At 40.8% G+C, this 17,443-nt stretch overlaps 1 protein-coding gene across 13 annotated transcripts in view; it reads left to right on the forward strand.

The window, feature by feature from the left end:
• The window catches only part of PKHD1 (PKHD1 ciliary IPT domain containing fibrocystin/polyductin), a 192,379-nt gene that overhangs the window by 117,757 nt on the left and 57,179 nt on the right, over positions 1-17,443 (forward strand). For all 13 annotated transcript variants that reach the window (XM_085544296.1, XM_015859836.3, XM_085544295.1 and 10 more), the window contains 7 exons: positions 2,307-2,444; positions 10,705-10,818; positions 11,894-11,981; positions 13,644-13,798; positions 14,703-14,855; positions 15,218-16,096; positions 16,622-16,784. In XM_085544296.1, the coding sequence (XP_085400422.1) occupies positions 2,307-2,444; positions 10,705-10,818; positions 11,894-11,981; positions 13,644-13,798; positions 14,703-14,855; positions 15,218-16,096; positions 16,622-16,784 (1,690 nt within the window). The remainder of the gene's footprint in view (positions 1-2,306; positions 2,445-10,704; positions 10,819-11,893; positions 11,982-13,643; positions 13,799-14,702; positions 14,856-15,217; positions 16,097-16,621; positions 16,785-17,443) is intronic.

Here is a 17,443-nt window from a genome sequence, read left to right on the forward strand (position 1 = left end):
CTGTTTTGAAGGGTATTGGTATGATATCATGTAGCCTCTGGCGATTTCTTTTTCTTCCTCTTCTCCCTCTTCTTCTTCTCTCTCTCTCTCTCTTTTTTTTTTTCTTTTTTTTTTTTTTCTTTCAGTGGTGGAATTCACTTTGTTATTCATTTTCTGATTTTGATTTTCTTTGAACTTTTTCTGTTTGAAGAGATGAATGCTGGAGTACTGTATCTCATATAATAGCTCTTCTGTTGTGCCTGATTTCCATTCAATGGCATGCTATGGTGTTTTATAGTGCAATGCAGTTGATCAAAGGCATTTTGTGTCAGTGCTGGAGTCATTAGCGAGTTCTCAGTGTGGTACATCTGAACATTAAGACTGTAGCATACCTGTGAGCTTTTGTGTAGAAGAAAATAAATGGATAATGAAATGTAGCCCTGTTTTCAGGCTTGAACTATCACTTTCTAAAAGCGGTTGCTTGCTATTATGAGAATGTCTTCATTGGAGAATAGCCACTCAATTTTGTCATTCTGTGAAAGTAAATCTCTTGAGCTCAGTGACTGAAGGTTTATGATTTTAACCCCTTTGTAGCCACTTCCCTGTGATACATGACTGAGCATATTGTGTACGGACTGTGTTCATCCTGAAGCCTCCCTTGAATCTGTTTGTCTTTCTCAAGCATGCAAGATCCTGTTTGGCTGTGAAGGAGCCTTCTGTTGTCTCTACAGAGCAACATTTCCCCCTCTGAGAGCTTCACACCCCAGGCATCACACCCTGTGGCTCCGTTCAACTGAGGAAACCCCAGGTTTTCAGAGATGTCTCAGAATGGGAGAATTTCATATCATCATGTTTCAGGGCTCACATATAAGATGCTACAGTTACGGAGCAGCCAGCATTTCCTTTAGGAATCCTTTTTTAGAAGGATGTGCAACTCAGCAAAAAATACCTGTTCAAGACAGGAACCTGACATATAAATAGTATGCCTAGGAGCCCTTCTTCTCCTTGTAAGGATGTTTCAGTCTGTGTTTGATGAATATACTTATGGCCTTTGTCAGCTGCAGCTTTTTGCCACATTCTCGAGCTGTGATTTCACAAACTAGATACCCGCTCTGTCTGACAGATATCATTTTAACAAGATCTTTCCCCTTATTCTCTTCTCTCTGTTTCGTATCCTCACATACTGTGCTTCTCAGCTCTGCAGGGCATAGGACTGTACCTGTCCTGTAAAGAGAATATAGACAGGAGTTTCTTCATGCCTATGAAAATAGTGAGTACTATTGATACAGGATTTAGGGAAAAAAATGTTGCACTTGCATTTGCTCTGTAGAGAATTATTGCATCGGAATGCTCTGAGAATGTCACATGCTTGAATGATGCTTCAGCCTGAGGATGCAGGGATTCATTTTGAGATGGGGTGTTCTGAGTGACCGTGCATAGCTTTACAGCTTGGTGTAGGCTTCGAGAATAGAGCAACCACGATGTCCCTTGCCATGATCCAGAGAGAAAGAAGGGGAAAAAAAAGGAAAGGAAGAGGTGGGAAGACTGAATTACAAGCACAGTGTATGAAGAAAGGGTGAGCAAACCTGTAAGCAGACCCAGGTCCCCCGTGCAGGCGGTGGTTCCCTCTCCCCACACACCTGTGGCACATCAGGACTGCAAAACCAAAGGACCTGGGCATGCAAACATTGAAACAACCTACTCATATTGTTGTAGTCCCCTTCTGCGTGTGCTCTGTGTAGTTTTATATTTCCCGCAGGTAGTTTAAGAAGAGTTAACGAGCCTTCACAAGTCAACCACTAATCTCCTGTTTCCAGGAGAAGACTTTCCTTGTGCTTCCTATTACATGGTCATTTCTTTTTTTTTGTTTAAAGAAGGTGCTAATGGCTTTGTCAGGAGCAAAACTGTTAACATCTCATTCACTTAAGACGCTGCATGTGAATGGGAGTTTCAGGTGGCCCATTCACACTTCAAAGCCCATTGGAAAATGTGTGCTCCCTAATCCCTCATGTTTTCTGTTGGCATGTCTCCAACTTGCTGGCACTCATATCCATTCTTAATGTTCATATGTGTCATTTGATGAGACTTAATCATGCAAATATGAATATAATATTTTAAATATTATGTTGTCATTCATTTATCAGATTAAATTCATGCCATGAAACCTCAGCTGCAGATGAAGCTCTGGCTGTGGACGTGGCACAAATGCACAAGCCCTGTTCTAGTGGTTCTAATCAAAAATTTAAATAATATCAAGAAAGGAAAATGTTTCAAGCTTCTCTACTTTCATACTTCCATTCCAAATCACTTTCTGCTTTGTTTTTCAGACCGGACCGTCCTGGTGGACACAGATCTTCCTCCTCTAAGAGGTCTTTATGTCCTTGGGACTCTTGAGTTCCCCACCAACTCCAGCAATGTCCTGAGTGCAGCCTGTATCCTGGTGGTGGGAGGTACACTGAATGTGGGTAAGAGAGCAGCCTGTCCTGGGGATACCTGGAGTTTTATTTCTATTCTTGATGGACAAGGAAAGAAGGAAACCTTCTTGTTTAGAAACCTGCTAGTCATTCTATTGCCTCTTTTCCCAGATAATAGTGACAGGAGAGGAGTTAGTGGCTTTAAGTTGTACCAGAGAATATTTGTGCTGGATATTAGGAAACATTTATTGTCAGAAAGGATGGTAGTGCACGAGTATAGGCTGCACAGGGAATGGTGGGGTCACTGTCCCTGGAGGTGTTCAAGAGACATGGAAATGTGGCACTAAAGGACATGGTCAGTGGGCATGGTGAGGGTGGGCTGGGGTTGGACTTGATGATCTTAGATGTCTTTTCCAGCCTGTATGATTCTGTGATTCTGCTGCAGCAGTAGCAATCTGGTTGTCAGCAATGTGGACCCTCACAATCCACATTAACTACACAAGGATTATCTGTTGCAACTAATTGCCTGTTCATTTAATAGCATCAATTGCACTGAAGTTGGTAGCAAAACTTCTCCTAATTTCATGGTGGCTGAGATTTCGTCTGGTGCTTGTGAAAGTCCTCCCTACTTCAAGTGGGGCTGCTTCATAAGGCAGTAATTTTTCAGGACCGGTTCTTATTCAGTGTTCAAGCAGTTCTTGATGTCTGTGAGGCACTTAATTGTTGTAATAGAGATATTCAAAGCCAACACAAGCAAAAGGCGAGAAAGCATCTTGTCTGAAAATCTCTCCACGTCTTACATTTGGCACATCTGGATTCAGAACATCTGTTCTTCTCAACCCACTGTACAGGTGAGGTGCTACCTGGCTCCTAATTCTAGTGCTTTCAGAGTCCCCACTATTACTGGGGCTGTCCCACATTACTTGCAATGGACAGGTTTTTCCACATGGAGGTTATTATGCAGTTCCCTTTAAATATCAAGGTTCCTAAAGCCGGGCATTGTATTTACTTACAGGAATCCTTAGGACTCTGGGATCACATTGTTGATCACTGTCTGACCTTTCTCAAGATTGGTTTCATGAACTTTAAAAAGATAATTTGTTTGTGAACTCCAGTATTTGTTTGTTGTTAATCTCAAGGGAGTGTTTAGTTAATACAGCAGCAGCCAGAAGAGTTATTTTGCTGCCTCGTGTTTTCTATTGTAAGAAAAAAAAAACAAAAACAAAAACAAAAAAACCCAGGGTTTGAAAGCTAAATCCAGGAGGTTAATGTATCTATATACTTAAAAGACTCTCAGTCATTTCTTAGTTACAATCTATGGTACTTTAAATGTGGTTTCATATTGGTTTTAAGAAAAAGCATGTGTTCGCTGCTAAAAAGCTTATTAAAAAACATTGAGGCACTTAGCTGCACAAAGTCCCCTCCAGCATATCTGTGACTAGTCATGACATTAAAAGCCAAACAGGTATTTGCAGCTGTTGATTCACAGTCCTGCTTCTTCTGGAGAGATGCCCTTGCTCCAGTTGGGGATGTGAAGAGGATAGGTGGGTAGAAACCTCAAGTTTCCAACATCTTTCACTGGCTTCTATGTTTGCTTCTAAAACTGAGATTGCATGTGTTCTCCCTTCCTCTTTCTCTTCCCATGTGTTCAAGGCCTAAAGGTAGCTTCTTGGAGCCCATCTGTCCAATCCTGGCTGTTCCATGCCTGAAGGAAGGTTTTGAAGCCCATATGTCCAATTCTACCCCACCCTAAAGACACAAAGTAGATAATGAGACAGTTTAGTAAACAAATTTAATAGATGTGGACATCAACATTCAACACTGCCTGAGCAGGATCTGAGGTTGACATTACATGATCCAGTTTCCTCCCTCTTGTGTAACATCTCCATGCCCTGTTTTTGGCATAGTAATCTTTGGCCTTGTAGTTGCTGCAAATCCATTGGCCTGTGCCAAACCAACACTTTCTGGCAGTACAAGTATTTTGTTTACCTCATCTGCTAGAGAACGGTGATAAGCTCTAGAAACACAACTTGTACTTTGATACCCATAAGAGCACTTGGCATCTTATTTCAGGTACAAATAAATTAAGTCATGTGGTTGAAACATGATTGTAAGAAATTCGGTGACATTGGAAATATATAACAAAGGAAAAAGTCAATGTAAGAGTGAAGCTTTTGAAACACCAACCAGATCCAAATTGGTTTAGCAACAGTCAGTACTGTTGCTAAAACAGTAATTTGTAGTGAAACTGGGATAAGAAGATACAGCAAAAGCTGGGAGATCAAAACTCCTGGAACCCCTTTGATCTTGGAGGGTCTGTCATCTATGCTTCAACGTGTGGCATAATCCGTGGTCAGTGTCAATTACGATCAATGCAATCATGGTGACTTTTGAGATGATTCGTGCTCTGATTCATGCCCTCAGACAAACAAGAAGAAATGTGTGGGTCTATCCACAGAGTAGTTTGGAGTGATCCTAGTTCCTCAGCACTGTTGGACTCGGTGATCTGATGATGATATCAGCAGTAACATTCTAGAAATACCATTTATTTATCGATCTGTTGGACTCATCCTGATTTCTGCTCACCCAGGTTATTTTTTTGCTTTTTGTAATAGAACCCACTAAGTAATTACCCAGATAGGATTTCTCTTTTCAGTCCCAACATATCACATTCTTCTTTTTTTGCATATCTCATGATGGCTCCTTGTTAATCTTGTCACCCATTTGAGGCAAGAGGCCCAATCCCTGCAGGCATTCAAGGCCAGGCTGGATGTGGCTCAGGGCAGCCTGACCTAGTGGTTGGAGACCCTGCACATAGCAGTGGGGTTGAAAATAGATGAACATTGTGGTCTTTTTCAGCCCAGGACATCCTATGATTCCATGATATATTAAAGATGATCAGTGCTCAGCCTCATATGGACAACTGAGGCTCAAGTGAGTCTTACCAAAGAACTTTCTTATCCAGCTTCTCTATTACCTCAGTTGTGTGGGTGCCATATTCTTTAGTTGTGAGCTCAGAGTCCCATCTAGCAGTCCCATTACATCCCTGTGTAGCTACACAACTTCAGTTGAACATGGAATACTGTGGATGTACTGCAAGAAGTTTTTCATTCCAGATAACAGAAAAAGCATTTTGAGAAGTTCATTGCACTGTCTGCATCTCCTTCATTTCATCTCTCAGCTTTCATCTCTTTGTTCCCTTACCCTTTCCAAGCCATTGGTTTCTTTTAACAGATAGTATCAGTCTGGGGCGGAGATTTGGTTTGCATGCTTAAGGCACTTAGGTTTAAATGTTACATGTGGACATCAGCCTGTGAGTTGCATGCTTTTGTTGGACTGCTCAGGATGGTTACCTAGATTAAAATGTAGCCTAAGCTGCAGTGTATGATCTTTGTTATCTCACATGCTCAGGGAACAAGGATTCACTTACACGAAGTAACCACAACATCGTTCACTGAATCATGGAATCATTAGATTTGAAAGGGACCTTTAAAGACTATCTGGTCCCACTCCCTGCACTGAACAGGGACACCCACAGCTCCATCAGTGCTCAGAGCCCCATCCAACCTGACTTTGGCTGTCTGCAGGGATGGGGCATATGAATCTCCCCAGGAAGATAGTTCAGATGCCTAAATATAGGGACTTCAAATCACTTAAGGCATCCCATCTGGCTCTGTTCTCTCATTGACCCATGTCTCCTATTGTCAACCTCACATGGTGAATTTTAGGGGGTCTAGGGCTCTCAAACGGCATTAGGTATCCATATTTTGGCAGCTGAATCTCATCCTACATCTCACTTATTCTTCATTTATCTCTCACTTCTGGCTGCTGACTACCGCTCTCCCCGTCTGCCTCTTATCTCTTCTGTTTGTTTGGCAGCAGCAGCTATAAGAGGCAACAAAATGATGCCTCCTTTGTACAGCTTCCTTGCAGAGTGTAGCCTGGACATCTGAAGAAACAGCTAGTGAAGGATAACCAACACTACGCACTGACCACAGATAAACATTCTACAGGTCTTCTGGCGACAATACACCACTGTTATCAAAATAGCTGGTCTGGCAAAGTCCAAGAAGTTTTGGATTTGGGAAACACAGAGCTTCTATTGGAGGAGGTCACAGCGAGATGCTTAGCAAAGTCTGTTTACCGATAGAAGGGAGGGAGCCTTATCTCAGAGAATTCCTTGCTCTTATGTGCAACAGCTGTTGCAGAGTGTTATGTCGTAAATAAAAGAAAGGTTAGAAGACAGGAAACACCCACTGTTCTGAGAAAGCATTGCATGGGATTTGCTGTGGAAAAATAGAGAAAAAAAAACATGAAAAATTGTCAAGAACATCTGGAATAGGAGCGAAATACGAAAACAATGGAAAATTCTTTTGAAATGCAACAGAAAACTAAATCCAGAACGAGTGAAAATCTGGGTAGAAAAAAATATCCTTCTCTCTGTTCACTTTTTTCTTTGCTATTTTCCTGTGACATACATGGTATTTTTATGTATCGTGCCAGTTCTTTCTGGAAGAACATCAATTTAGACCCTCTTTGTGGAAGTGCACACACCTGCAGTGGGGCTGTGTGGTGTGACATCAAGCATCAGGAAGACAGGGAAGGCACACTGTCACTGTGTGGTGCCTGTGCAGGAAGCCCAGTTCTCTGGCATCAACATGGAGACCCAACATGTTCAAGGCCAGGTTGGATGGGGCCCTGGGCAGCCTGGTCTTGTATTAAATGTGGAGGTTGGTGGCCCTGCCTGTGGCCGGGGAATTGGAACTTGATGATCCTTGGGGACCCTTCCAACCCAACCATTTTGTGATTCAATGATTCAGCATATGCTGGCATTATTCCCTTCTGAACTTTTCTGTGCTTCTCACCAAACAGTTCTGTTGGCTTCTGGTCGCAATTACCCTTTTCTCACCTCTCTGCCAGCTGTGCTTTATCATCTCACCTTATGATCAACCAGGCTGTCGTCAAATTGGCGAGCCAATAAGGAGTATGGAATGGGATCCATTTCTGTGCGTCTGATGTGCAGGATGGGTAATTTGAGAGCTCAATGTGACTTTCTGTAAGGCTTGCTCACCACATTAAAGTGGTGCAAGTAACTTGAAGTTCTCACATCCAGAGTTCAAAGACAGCACTTAAACCCTGATCCTTCGCATGTGTGTTACAGAGATGATGATCTCTGTGTCCGTAGAAACTATTTTTTTTTTTACCAAAATGACTTATTATAAAGCTGTGATTTCATAGGACAGTTATTTCATATGATGGTGAAAGTTATCCTGCCCAGTGACTTTTGCATATTAACTGCTTTGCGTTTTCCTTTGAGTAAGCGGAGGGAGCTTTTCAAGACCTGTTTTATCACATTTTGAACTTTCTTCACTTTCTCCCCTATATTCTTCTCTTCCAAATTACCGCTGTGTTGGCCAGCCCTTTTTTCACCCATGTGTGGCAGGTTAGCTGTGTACTTCTAGTCCCTTGATACGCCTTTGGGGCACTGACAAATTGTCATGTACCACAGTGGCTGCAGGACCGTATAGACCTGCTTGAGCTAAAGGTGCTATTTTAGTCACTCAGCCTGGAAATGAATGTGTCCCATATTCTTGTCTCACCGATGTAGTTTGTTAGTCAGAAAGTTTTGTGCTACCAAGTCAAATGCCTTGGGGAAGCCAAAGATAACATATCATATGTGTTATCTTTATCAACTAAACCTGTAGTCTCATGAGAAGGTGATAACAAGGTAGTTTCACAGGACCTATTTTCTATTAAGCCATGTTGATTGGCGTTAATTATACCATCCCCCTTTAATGATTTATTAATTGTGTTGGACATTCCATTTTTTTTTTCCCCTCTAGAATCAGTTTCAAGTTGACAGGGCTGTAATTACCCGGGACTCTCACTTGTATCTTTCTTTCTATTGGCACAATATTAACTTTCTTCTAGTGCTCTGAGACATTGACAGTGATCCAGACATACTAAAAAGTCCACCTTAGCTGCTGAGTGAGTTTCCAGGCCAACTCTTTGCTATTCCTTGCATTCATGTTACTTACACTCGTTGACTCAAAACTCTGAATGGAAATAAGCAATGTTGGGTTTATTTTTCTTCTAAATATTTAGAAAACAAGGCATTTTTTTTCTAGGCGTAGACACCTCCTGCATTCTTTTATGTAATGTACTGTTAACAGTTTCCAGGCAGCCAGTCATTCCTATGAACATCATCTTCCACTTCTGGGTTTGTTTTTGAAGGATTTAATACAGTGATGAGTAACTGTGTATTTTTATTGTAGCTGTCGCTGCTTTGTTTCTCACTCTGATTTGAGGGAGAGATTTTAACAAGGGCAGCATTCCCTAAAATATTGCCGTGCTTTTTTAGTATTTTTTTTAAAAAAAATAGCTATATGTAGATATATTTCTTTTTAAAGAGTCACAACTTCCAATTCAGGCCTTTAAAGTTCACATTTCCAAACATTTCTCCATGATGGTTCAGCCTGAAAGCCCACTTAAAAATGGTTTTAAAAGCAAGCTGAGAGCTGAATATATCACAGAGCCATTTTTAATTGACTTAATTAGAAAAAATATTAAGCTCTTCGTAGCCAGCAGTAATATAATAACACTAGTGATAACATGAATAATAATTCATAATGATAAAAGCGCCCCACTTGAAAGGGTTGGCATTATGATTAGGAAAAGGTAATTGTGGATAAGTTCATAACATCAGCATTAAGTTCCCTAAATATTTTCGTTGAGTCTTTTTTGGGTCATCATTGTAGCTGATAACTTCATCACTGGGGGCAGGGTTGACCTGAGGACCGGGGAAGGTATGTTCAGGGTGAGTATTTCAAATCACATCTTGCTGGGAGGGTGAAGCCAGGAAAGCAATCACCCTGGGTACAAAAATAGACACAAACGTCTGTGTAACTCTTCTGCAGCTCTAGCTGGATGTTTGCTTAACCTAGTGCATCAGTGATGAAAGCCCTTGTTACATGTTTTCCCCTCTGAAACCAGTATTTGTCTATGGGAGATATAAAGGAGTTGAAACAAGAGAGTCAAAGATGAGTTGGATGGATGATGGGCACTGTATGTTTGAATTCCCTCCCCGTCCCCACAGCAGAAAGAAGCTCGCTGTGGTGAGATGTGCTGGATGGGGAGCGTGCAGGTCTTGTGTTACTGGTCTTTTATCCTTATAAAACTACGCAGTGAATTTAAATGCCCCCAGATATCAGTCAGGCAGTGCTGTGAAACAATGAATTTATTTATTGATTTCAATTAATCTTAAAACACTCTTTAAAAGGAATGTTTCTTTAGGATACAAAATCAACTATCTTTTCCAAACTGGTAATTTTTAAATATTAAAAGAACATGACAGGCCAGCTAATTTTGTACAGATATGTATATATTTTTTAGTTCTACATCTGCCGCAGTTTTCTGTTGCATAATTGATTTAATCTCTAATTTTAAAGGAATGCTGAACTCTTTTACTGGACCCCGCATACATTTCTCCAGGGCAAAAACTGTCCTACTTTTTCCTCCCTAGTATCTGTTTAATGTTGGGCCATTTTCTTCTGAAACTGTAAACTACCCCTGGTGAAATAAATGAAGTCACAGTTGGAATACAGTTTACTGTACAGACTTATCACAAGATAAGAGCAACATCACACACACCAAAACTTCTTGGGTGTTTTCTTCTCCCCTCTGCTAATATAAAGTCTTTCAGTTGGTTTGAAAGGCTGTTTTTAGCCATCCTGGCTGCAGAATGGGAATAGTTATCTTAGAATTGGTGAAGTTTGAAATGAACAGAAAGGGAAAGATGGGTGGGAATGTTCAGTGATCAGAGAGATGAATGAGAACCTCCTGTCTTCCTTCACACACTCATTGCTTGACCTCAGGCAAACCCTTCTGGGACTCTACATTTGGATTCAGCTGTCCGTTCCCTCTTAATTTAGGCACTTAACTGAAATGTCTGAGTTTGAAGCAGTCTCTACAGGCTGCTTGCAAAGTCAGTGGAGAGGCAGCCACTTCCAGGGGTCAATTCAGGCCATATAGGATGTGTGTGAGTCACCCAATGAAAGAGCTTTTCTTTCTCTCTGTTGACTCCAAGGAGAGCCTGGGGCATGCATGCTCCTAAGTTAAGGGATGTGGGCAAAATGTTTCCACAAAGACAGGACTGGCATTTCCCATGTTCAGCTTAGCTCCTAGAGGGACCTCTGGCAGGAAGCAAGGTGCATGGAATCCATTTCCATGAGACAAGGGAGAGCACCATTTCAGCATCACAAAGCCATTGATTCCTCCATGGTGGGTTGTTGCTGTTTTCTCTTTATTTCAGGTTCTTTTCAACATCCTCTAGAAAGGGATTCAAAGCTGCTGATCCTTCTTCGGGCATCTGAAGGGATTTACTGTGATCATCTGGAGGAGATAAATGTCCACCCAGGGAATATTGGTATGTGACATGAGTATAACTCTTTATAGGATATCAGTCTTAGGCCAAGTCTGCTGTTGTTGAGACTATTACTGTGCCGTATATAACATCCTACAAAGGTATATCCATACATTCAAGGTAAAATACTTACCAGGTCAGTTCCTAAAGTTTCTGTGGAGTTTCTGTTTGGACAATAAGCAAAAAGATGTCCAGTTTGGAGGTCTTTACATAAGAAATGAGAGAGCACTTGAAAGAGCCTGTACATACGCACAAAGGTTTGGTCTTGACTTGACAGTACTTAGGTTCTAAAGTAAAGTAGCCTTGTGGAATGGAAATGTGTATTGGCAGAAGGTACTCTGTCTCACTCTTGTGTTGTTTCATCATTCTTGATGGAACAAATTGCCCTCAGAGCCTCTGCTGATGAGCTTGAACTTATATCATTCACTTTTGAATTTCTGACTTAAGTGAGATGAGCTCTAAAAACCTTAGGAGGTTTAGCTGTGGCTAACAACATGACTTTTTATCATTTTTTTCGGGCATCATTTTGGGGTCAAGAAAAACAGACAGATACATTGCTGCAGTTTAACATATTATCATAAATCAAATAAGACTTCATAACTGTCTGTCCTATCATCTTAAACCACTACAAATGAAGGGTCATGGGAGGTATTTTTTTGTGGGATAACCTGGGTTGCATTACCAATACTTGCCGCTGTCTTCTTTAGGTCTGTCATGACGTGGACTATAGTGACTTAGTGAACATGGTGGTCATGGGTTGACAGTTAGACTAGATGTTCTTTGTGGTCTCTTCCAACCTTAATGATTCTGTGGTTATGTGACATAATATGTCATGAAAGAGTTGTCCAAGAGGGACATTAACCCAAGCACTAAAATGGAGGCCAGCAAAACCTTTCTTGACTTATGTGTAACAGTCTTTTTAAAAGTTATTTATTTCTGCTTTACTTTCTATTTCAAGTCATGTGCTGTTCATACACTTTTTGTAAAAATATAGGAAATTGCTGTAGTAGATAGAGAGGTTTCAGTATGTTTAGTTACTCAGGATTCCCCTAACTTTTGCTCTCCTATTATTTTCTAGGTGTTTATGGGAAGGTGCGAATTTATAGCTCTTATCCTGGGAAGTCTTGGACACATCTTGGAGCTAGTGTTGCTCCGGGCAATGAAAGGTAATCTTTTGCCCAACTATGGCTCCAAATGAAGTGAAAGTTCCCAGTTCTGTAGCTTATACTAATATTTCTCCTTTCATTTGTGACAGACACTGTTTAAACTACGTCTAGGTTGGAGAACAGTTATGTGTGGCTACTTGCAAGAAAATTATACAGTTTTTAGATTCAGTTTTGATTCAGTTTTGATTCCTACCTTCTCTCTCCCATTGCTACGCCTCCATAACTTATTATAGCTGGTGCAGCAGACCCAACTACATGGGCCTATTTCAGTATGAAGACTTCGTCAAAACCATGTCTTAAGGCAGATTAAGTGGAGCTACCACAGCAGCTTGTTAGATATGTCTGCTGCCTGAAGTTCAAGCTTTTGACCTGAGCCAGGGAATGTGTTTGCATAAGGATCTCCCCTGTAAGTGCCTTGACCACTCACTGTTATCTATATAGCATGGCCAAGATCTGGAGTTCTTCTTGTTGACTTTCTTACATGGAATTTTCATCACCTTTTTCAGTAACTCTTCCAAATGCTTAATTTTGATTATATGCTTTATTTTGCATACCGATTACTCTTATTTTACTTCTTTGAATTACAAGAGTCAAAAGTGTTAAGTTTGGGTCCAGAACTGGTGAATTAGTAATGGATTGTATGACTGGGACTGGACTTAAGATACACAGAAACTGTCAAAAATCTCAAATATTCCTGTTTCTCTGTTTTGTTTTGCTTCCTCCTTGCCAGTGCAATTATCCTTTAACAGTACGTGGCTCTCTGTTACACCAGCACTTTCCTGCCATTTCAGAAGCTGTCCTCCAAGAACAAATGACAGGTGCTGAGAGTTGAATGTACTCAACTTGAGCTTGCTCATCTTTGAAATAGACCCTGAGAACATACACTAAACACTTTGCCGCATGCTTTGCTAGGACCTTCATTTCTCCATACTTATATGACATTTGACTGCAGGATGAGATATTCTTTGAATTCTTCCCATGGGCATAGCTCATCTCTTGGCCAGCATTAACTACCCTGTAGTAACACCCATTGGTATTTATCAAATATATTTAATTTCAGATTGTGATCAATTCTGATTTCACTAAGTATTTTTATTTTTTCTATTTAAAAAAATATGAGGTTCACATACCTAAACATAGTTTCTGGACTTATCTGAGGCACCTTTAAAGTCATTTATGATGCCTCTGAGTATCTTCCATGGTTTCTGTTGTTTTCAGGAATACTCCATGAGCAAGCCTTATTGTGACTGTAATCCTATTTGTTAGATATCTTGGGACATCTGAAATAGCAGTAGGTATTCATGTTTAGACAGTGAAATTCTCCTCTATGTGTCCAACACAGAGAGTACAGAGAGAGCTGAATTGCCTTTCACTTGTTACTGACTATACTGATTAAGTCTTAAGCAACAATGATCTGACACATCCTTGATAAGAAACATAGTTGTGCTCTACAACTGTATGTTGTACAGGATACCTTGGTTATCAGTGGCAGGAATTGGGTAGTTCAGGATTAATTTAATCCCACTATTTCAAGACATCCATTTTTGGATGCAGAAGGATTTTTCGTAGAGCATGCCCTGCAGATTCTTGCCAGTTTTTTAAAGAAACCTTTGAGCATAACTCATAATGAAATTATATTGGTTTCATATCTTGGCATTACAGGATTCTGGTGGAGGATGAAGTAGACTGGAGGCCTGAGGGAGATATTGTGATCAGCTCTTCCTCCTATGAAGCCCACCAAGCTGAACTAGTTACAGTTAAAGAAGTCAATGGTCATAGTATTACACTCCATGAACGCCTTCTCCACAGGCATATTGGTAGGAAACATATCTTTCAGAGTTTCCTTCTGAAGCATAGACCTTTTGTTTCAATTCTCAACAAGATAAATTCTACTTTGCTGATGTATCTTTCTCTGCCTTTTTCAGCTGTTTTGATACTTTAAAATTGATGGTCCAAATTGTACAGAATAGCTGAATCTAGAAAGAATATCCACAAAGAGTCAAAAAGGGAACTGATGGAAGAATTAAGAGCTATGTAATTACTGGGATTCACCTAGACAGAAGTACATGAGCTGTGTCTCAAACAGATAAATACATACTCACTTAAAGCAGATGTATAAAACAGATAATGAATTGCACTTGAGAGATGCCTGTTTCTCTCCACTGTACATAAAACCAGGCTGGAAAACTGAGTCAAGTATGGAGATGCCAAGAGTCATCAGAGATGAATTCCAGGCCAGATATCTACATTGGCTCTCTCAGAATTCTCATTAAACAATACTTTTCTTTTTTAGAAGATACCTGCAACCAGATTTCTGTAGGTGATTGCTATTTAATGCTGTCATTGGTCTAATTCTAATAGCAGTTCACACAGTGTATCTGTACTGAAGAACGTCTCTTGCCTGTAGAGCTTACAAAAATCAAAGCGTGAATCTGTTCATTGATTTGGCATCTCTGTACCGCAGGGAAAAGATTTAGCACCTTTTTCTAAAAACAAAGTATGTTGGTAAAATATATGTGTATGGTGAATATCTGATGGGCAGGTGGCCTTTCAGTTTTAGTGTTGATGTGTGTAGATTGTGCTGGAGGAAAAACCCACCTGAATGTCAGTGCAGATTCTACAGAGATGCCGTGCACAGTCCGCTGGGCTGGATGTCCCCTAAAGCACTGGTATATAGGTATGATAGACACTTAGCACATTTTGTCTCCTGAAACTCCCCAGGGCATCCCCATGACATAGAAGATGGTAGACGCATCCCTTTGTCTGCAGAAGTTGGACTCTTAACACGGAATGTACAGATCAAGTCTGATGTGCCTTGCACTGGGAAGATACTGGTGGGACGTTTTATGGATTCCAGTGGGAGAGAGTTGGAAGGTAGTAAAGATTCACCTACTGCCATTGACCAGGCCAGTTCTTCCCAAGAAAGAGCTGTATAGCACAATATATATCCATTTGCATGTGCTTTGCAATTCTAGGCAGTCTGTGACTGTGAGATATGTATGAAATATGAGCATTAATATTTCATAATAATCTTGGAATATATTTAGATGGATTGGCTCTGTGGTTGGTTGTTTTTTACTGTAAGTGTTTAAATGTTTTTGAGCAAATACTCTTTATTAGCAATGCAATGGCAAAGGTTGCCTACTGTTAAATGCCTGAGTGCTGTTTGAATGTGTGTCAACCAGGTCTCAGGTAGCTCTGGAAGCTTCTGTTTCATTGCAGTTATCTCATTACAGGTGTCCTTCAACTCTTAAATATTGAATTTTTGAACTTTGGGCCTCCTCAACTTTCTGCTATTGAATTCAGGAATATAACTCAACAGTCCTCAGTGGTGTCATCCAGCGTTCATGGTAGCTGTGGAGCTGGCATTAAAGCAGTCATGAGCAATGGGATCTGGTTGCGTGATAATATAGTGTTCAACACGGTCGGACCTGGGATTGACTTGGAAGGGAAAAACCACTCTCTCATCAGGAACCTTGTTATTCTGAGCAGGCAGCCAGATGGTTTATTAAACTGGGTTGCTGGCATCAAGGTGAACCTTGTCATTGGTGTCTCCCTCTATGGCAATGTTGTTGCAGGATCTGAGAGGATTGGATTTCATATTAGAGGCCAAGAGTGTTTGCTGGATGTTGATTATTGCAGTGAAAATGTGGCCCATTCAAATCTCCATGGTATTCATCTGTACAGCGGAGATGGATTTCAGACCTGCACAAGAATAGCAGGTTTTCTATCTTACAAGAATTATGACTATGGTATGATGTTCCACCTTGGAAGCAGCGTCATTATAGACAATGTGGTGCTGGTGGACAACACTGTAGGTCTCATGCCAGTAATACATTGTCTGTATGCCAAGCAGTGCTACATGGGGAAAAGACTCCTTGAACTTAGAAACTCTACCATTATTGCAACAAGCTCAACATTTGACTGCATCCGAGATAGGATCAAGCCTCAAGCAGCTGACCTAACTTCTAGGGATCGACCACCATACTACCCTCAAAGAGGCCGTGCTGGGATTTTATGGCCTAAATTTACCACTGTGGCCAGCCAGTGGCCAGATAGCCCATGGCACAGGATTGTCCGTTGTCCAAAAGTGCTAGGACTCATGAAGCTGAAAGGTTGGTCTTCCACTTCTATTGACAAGACTATTCTGTCCCTGTCTTCACTAATTACAAGGCTGGAGTTTTGGCCCTCCACACTTGTATAGAACATCATGATTATAGCTGCCCAGAAACAGGCATGGCTTTTATTGTCATAAGGAATTAAAGTTTATAAAGAGTGCAAAAGTAAGATATATCAGTTAACTATCACTTGTCTTTGGCTCTGGTTAAATTTCTCGCTTCCACTGGCTGATACCAGTCCAATCAATTAATCAGTCTTACCTGTGTATTTTTTTCACTTTAATATTTGGTTCCATTTCCCACGAGCATGACTTGGTTTACGTTAACTTCAGATATAACTGCAGCTATGGGATATTCTGAAGCCACCAGAAGGTCTATGATACTGCAAGTAGTCTGATTTAAAAATAATTTTCACTACAGTTTCACATAGAGCAGTTCATTGAGCAAAACTCTTTTTTCCATACGACTTGCACTTTTCTGACTCCTTTTCCTTGCTTGGTCTTTTCTTTTAATCCCTGGCAGATGTTACATTTACTGGTTTTACAAAGAGCTGCCACAGCGAAGACAGGGATGTCTGCATCATGTCAGATTCTGATCATTTAGGCATCATGCCTCTTATCACGGCAGAGGGATCGAGAATGTTCCATGTCAATGAGAAGGATAAGTTCTACTTTCATGCAGCAAGGTAATATGCTTCATTTCTAAACATCTTCTGTCTTTTCTGCCAAAAAAAAAGAAAAGGAAAAAAAATCACCTAAAATTCTAGGGCTACTCTCAGCTCTGTATCAGCTGCCTTTTTTGTGTTATCTTGATCAGAATTTAAGTTATTAATTTAGACTGGAAGTTTAGATGCAGAGCAGTCCCATCCTTTGCCCGTCTCTGCTCCTTTAATGTTCCTGCCTGGCAAAAGCACAACCCCCCCCCACACCCCTCCCAAAAAAAAAATGGAAAAAGAAAGAAAATAAACCAACAAAACAACAGTTCAGGGCAATATTTGAAGATTTGAGGTTCAGATTCTATCAAGGTGCTTCTCCGGGCCAGTCCTCTTGGATTTCTTCTTTTATTGGCATTTGTATAGCAAAACAAGGTTCATAAATCCTGTTTCTTCAAGCTTTGTCCTGAACATCTCTTGAATTCTCAGCCTCGGGCTTCAGCAAATGTCAGGACCTTCAGCAAAAAACCCTGAGATAGGGGATGTCCTTTTGGCTGGGGAAGCAGAGCTTGATTTTTGCCTGCGAGATCACATCAGAAATGTTGATCAGTACCAGGCAGGCTGTGAGATGTCAAATGATTGCCAGAACTGCTCCTGCCCAGGGAGAATATCAGCTGTGTGTGGAGAAACAC

The sequence above is a fragment of the Coturnix japonica genome, chromosome 3, assembly GCF_054131305.1.
Source record: "Coturnix japonica strain WE chromosome 3, WE-NBRP24, whole genome shotgun sequence".
In the NCBI taxonomy this organism is placed as follows: domain Eukaryota; kingdom Metazoa; phylum Chordata; class Aves; order Galliformes; family Phasianidae; genus Coturnix; species Coturnix japonica.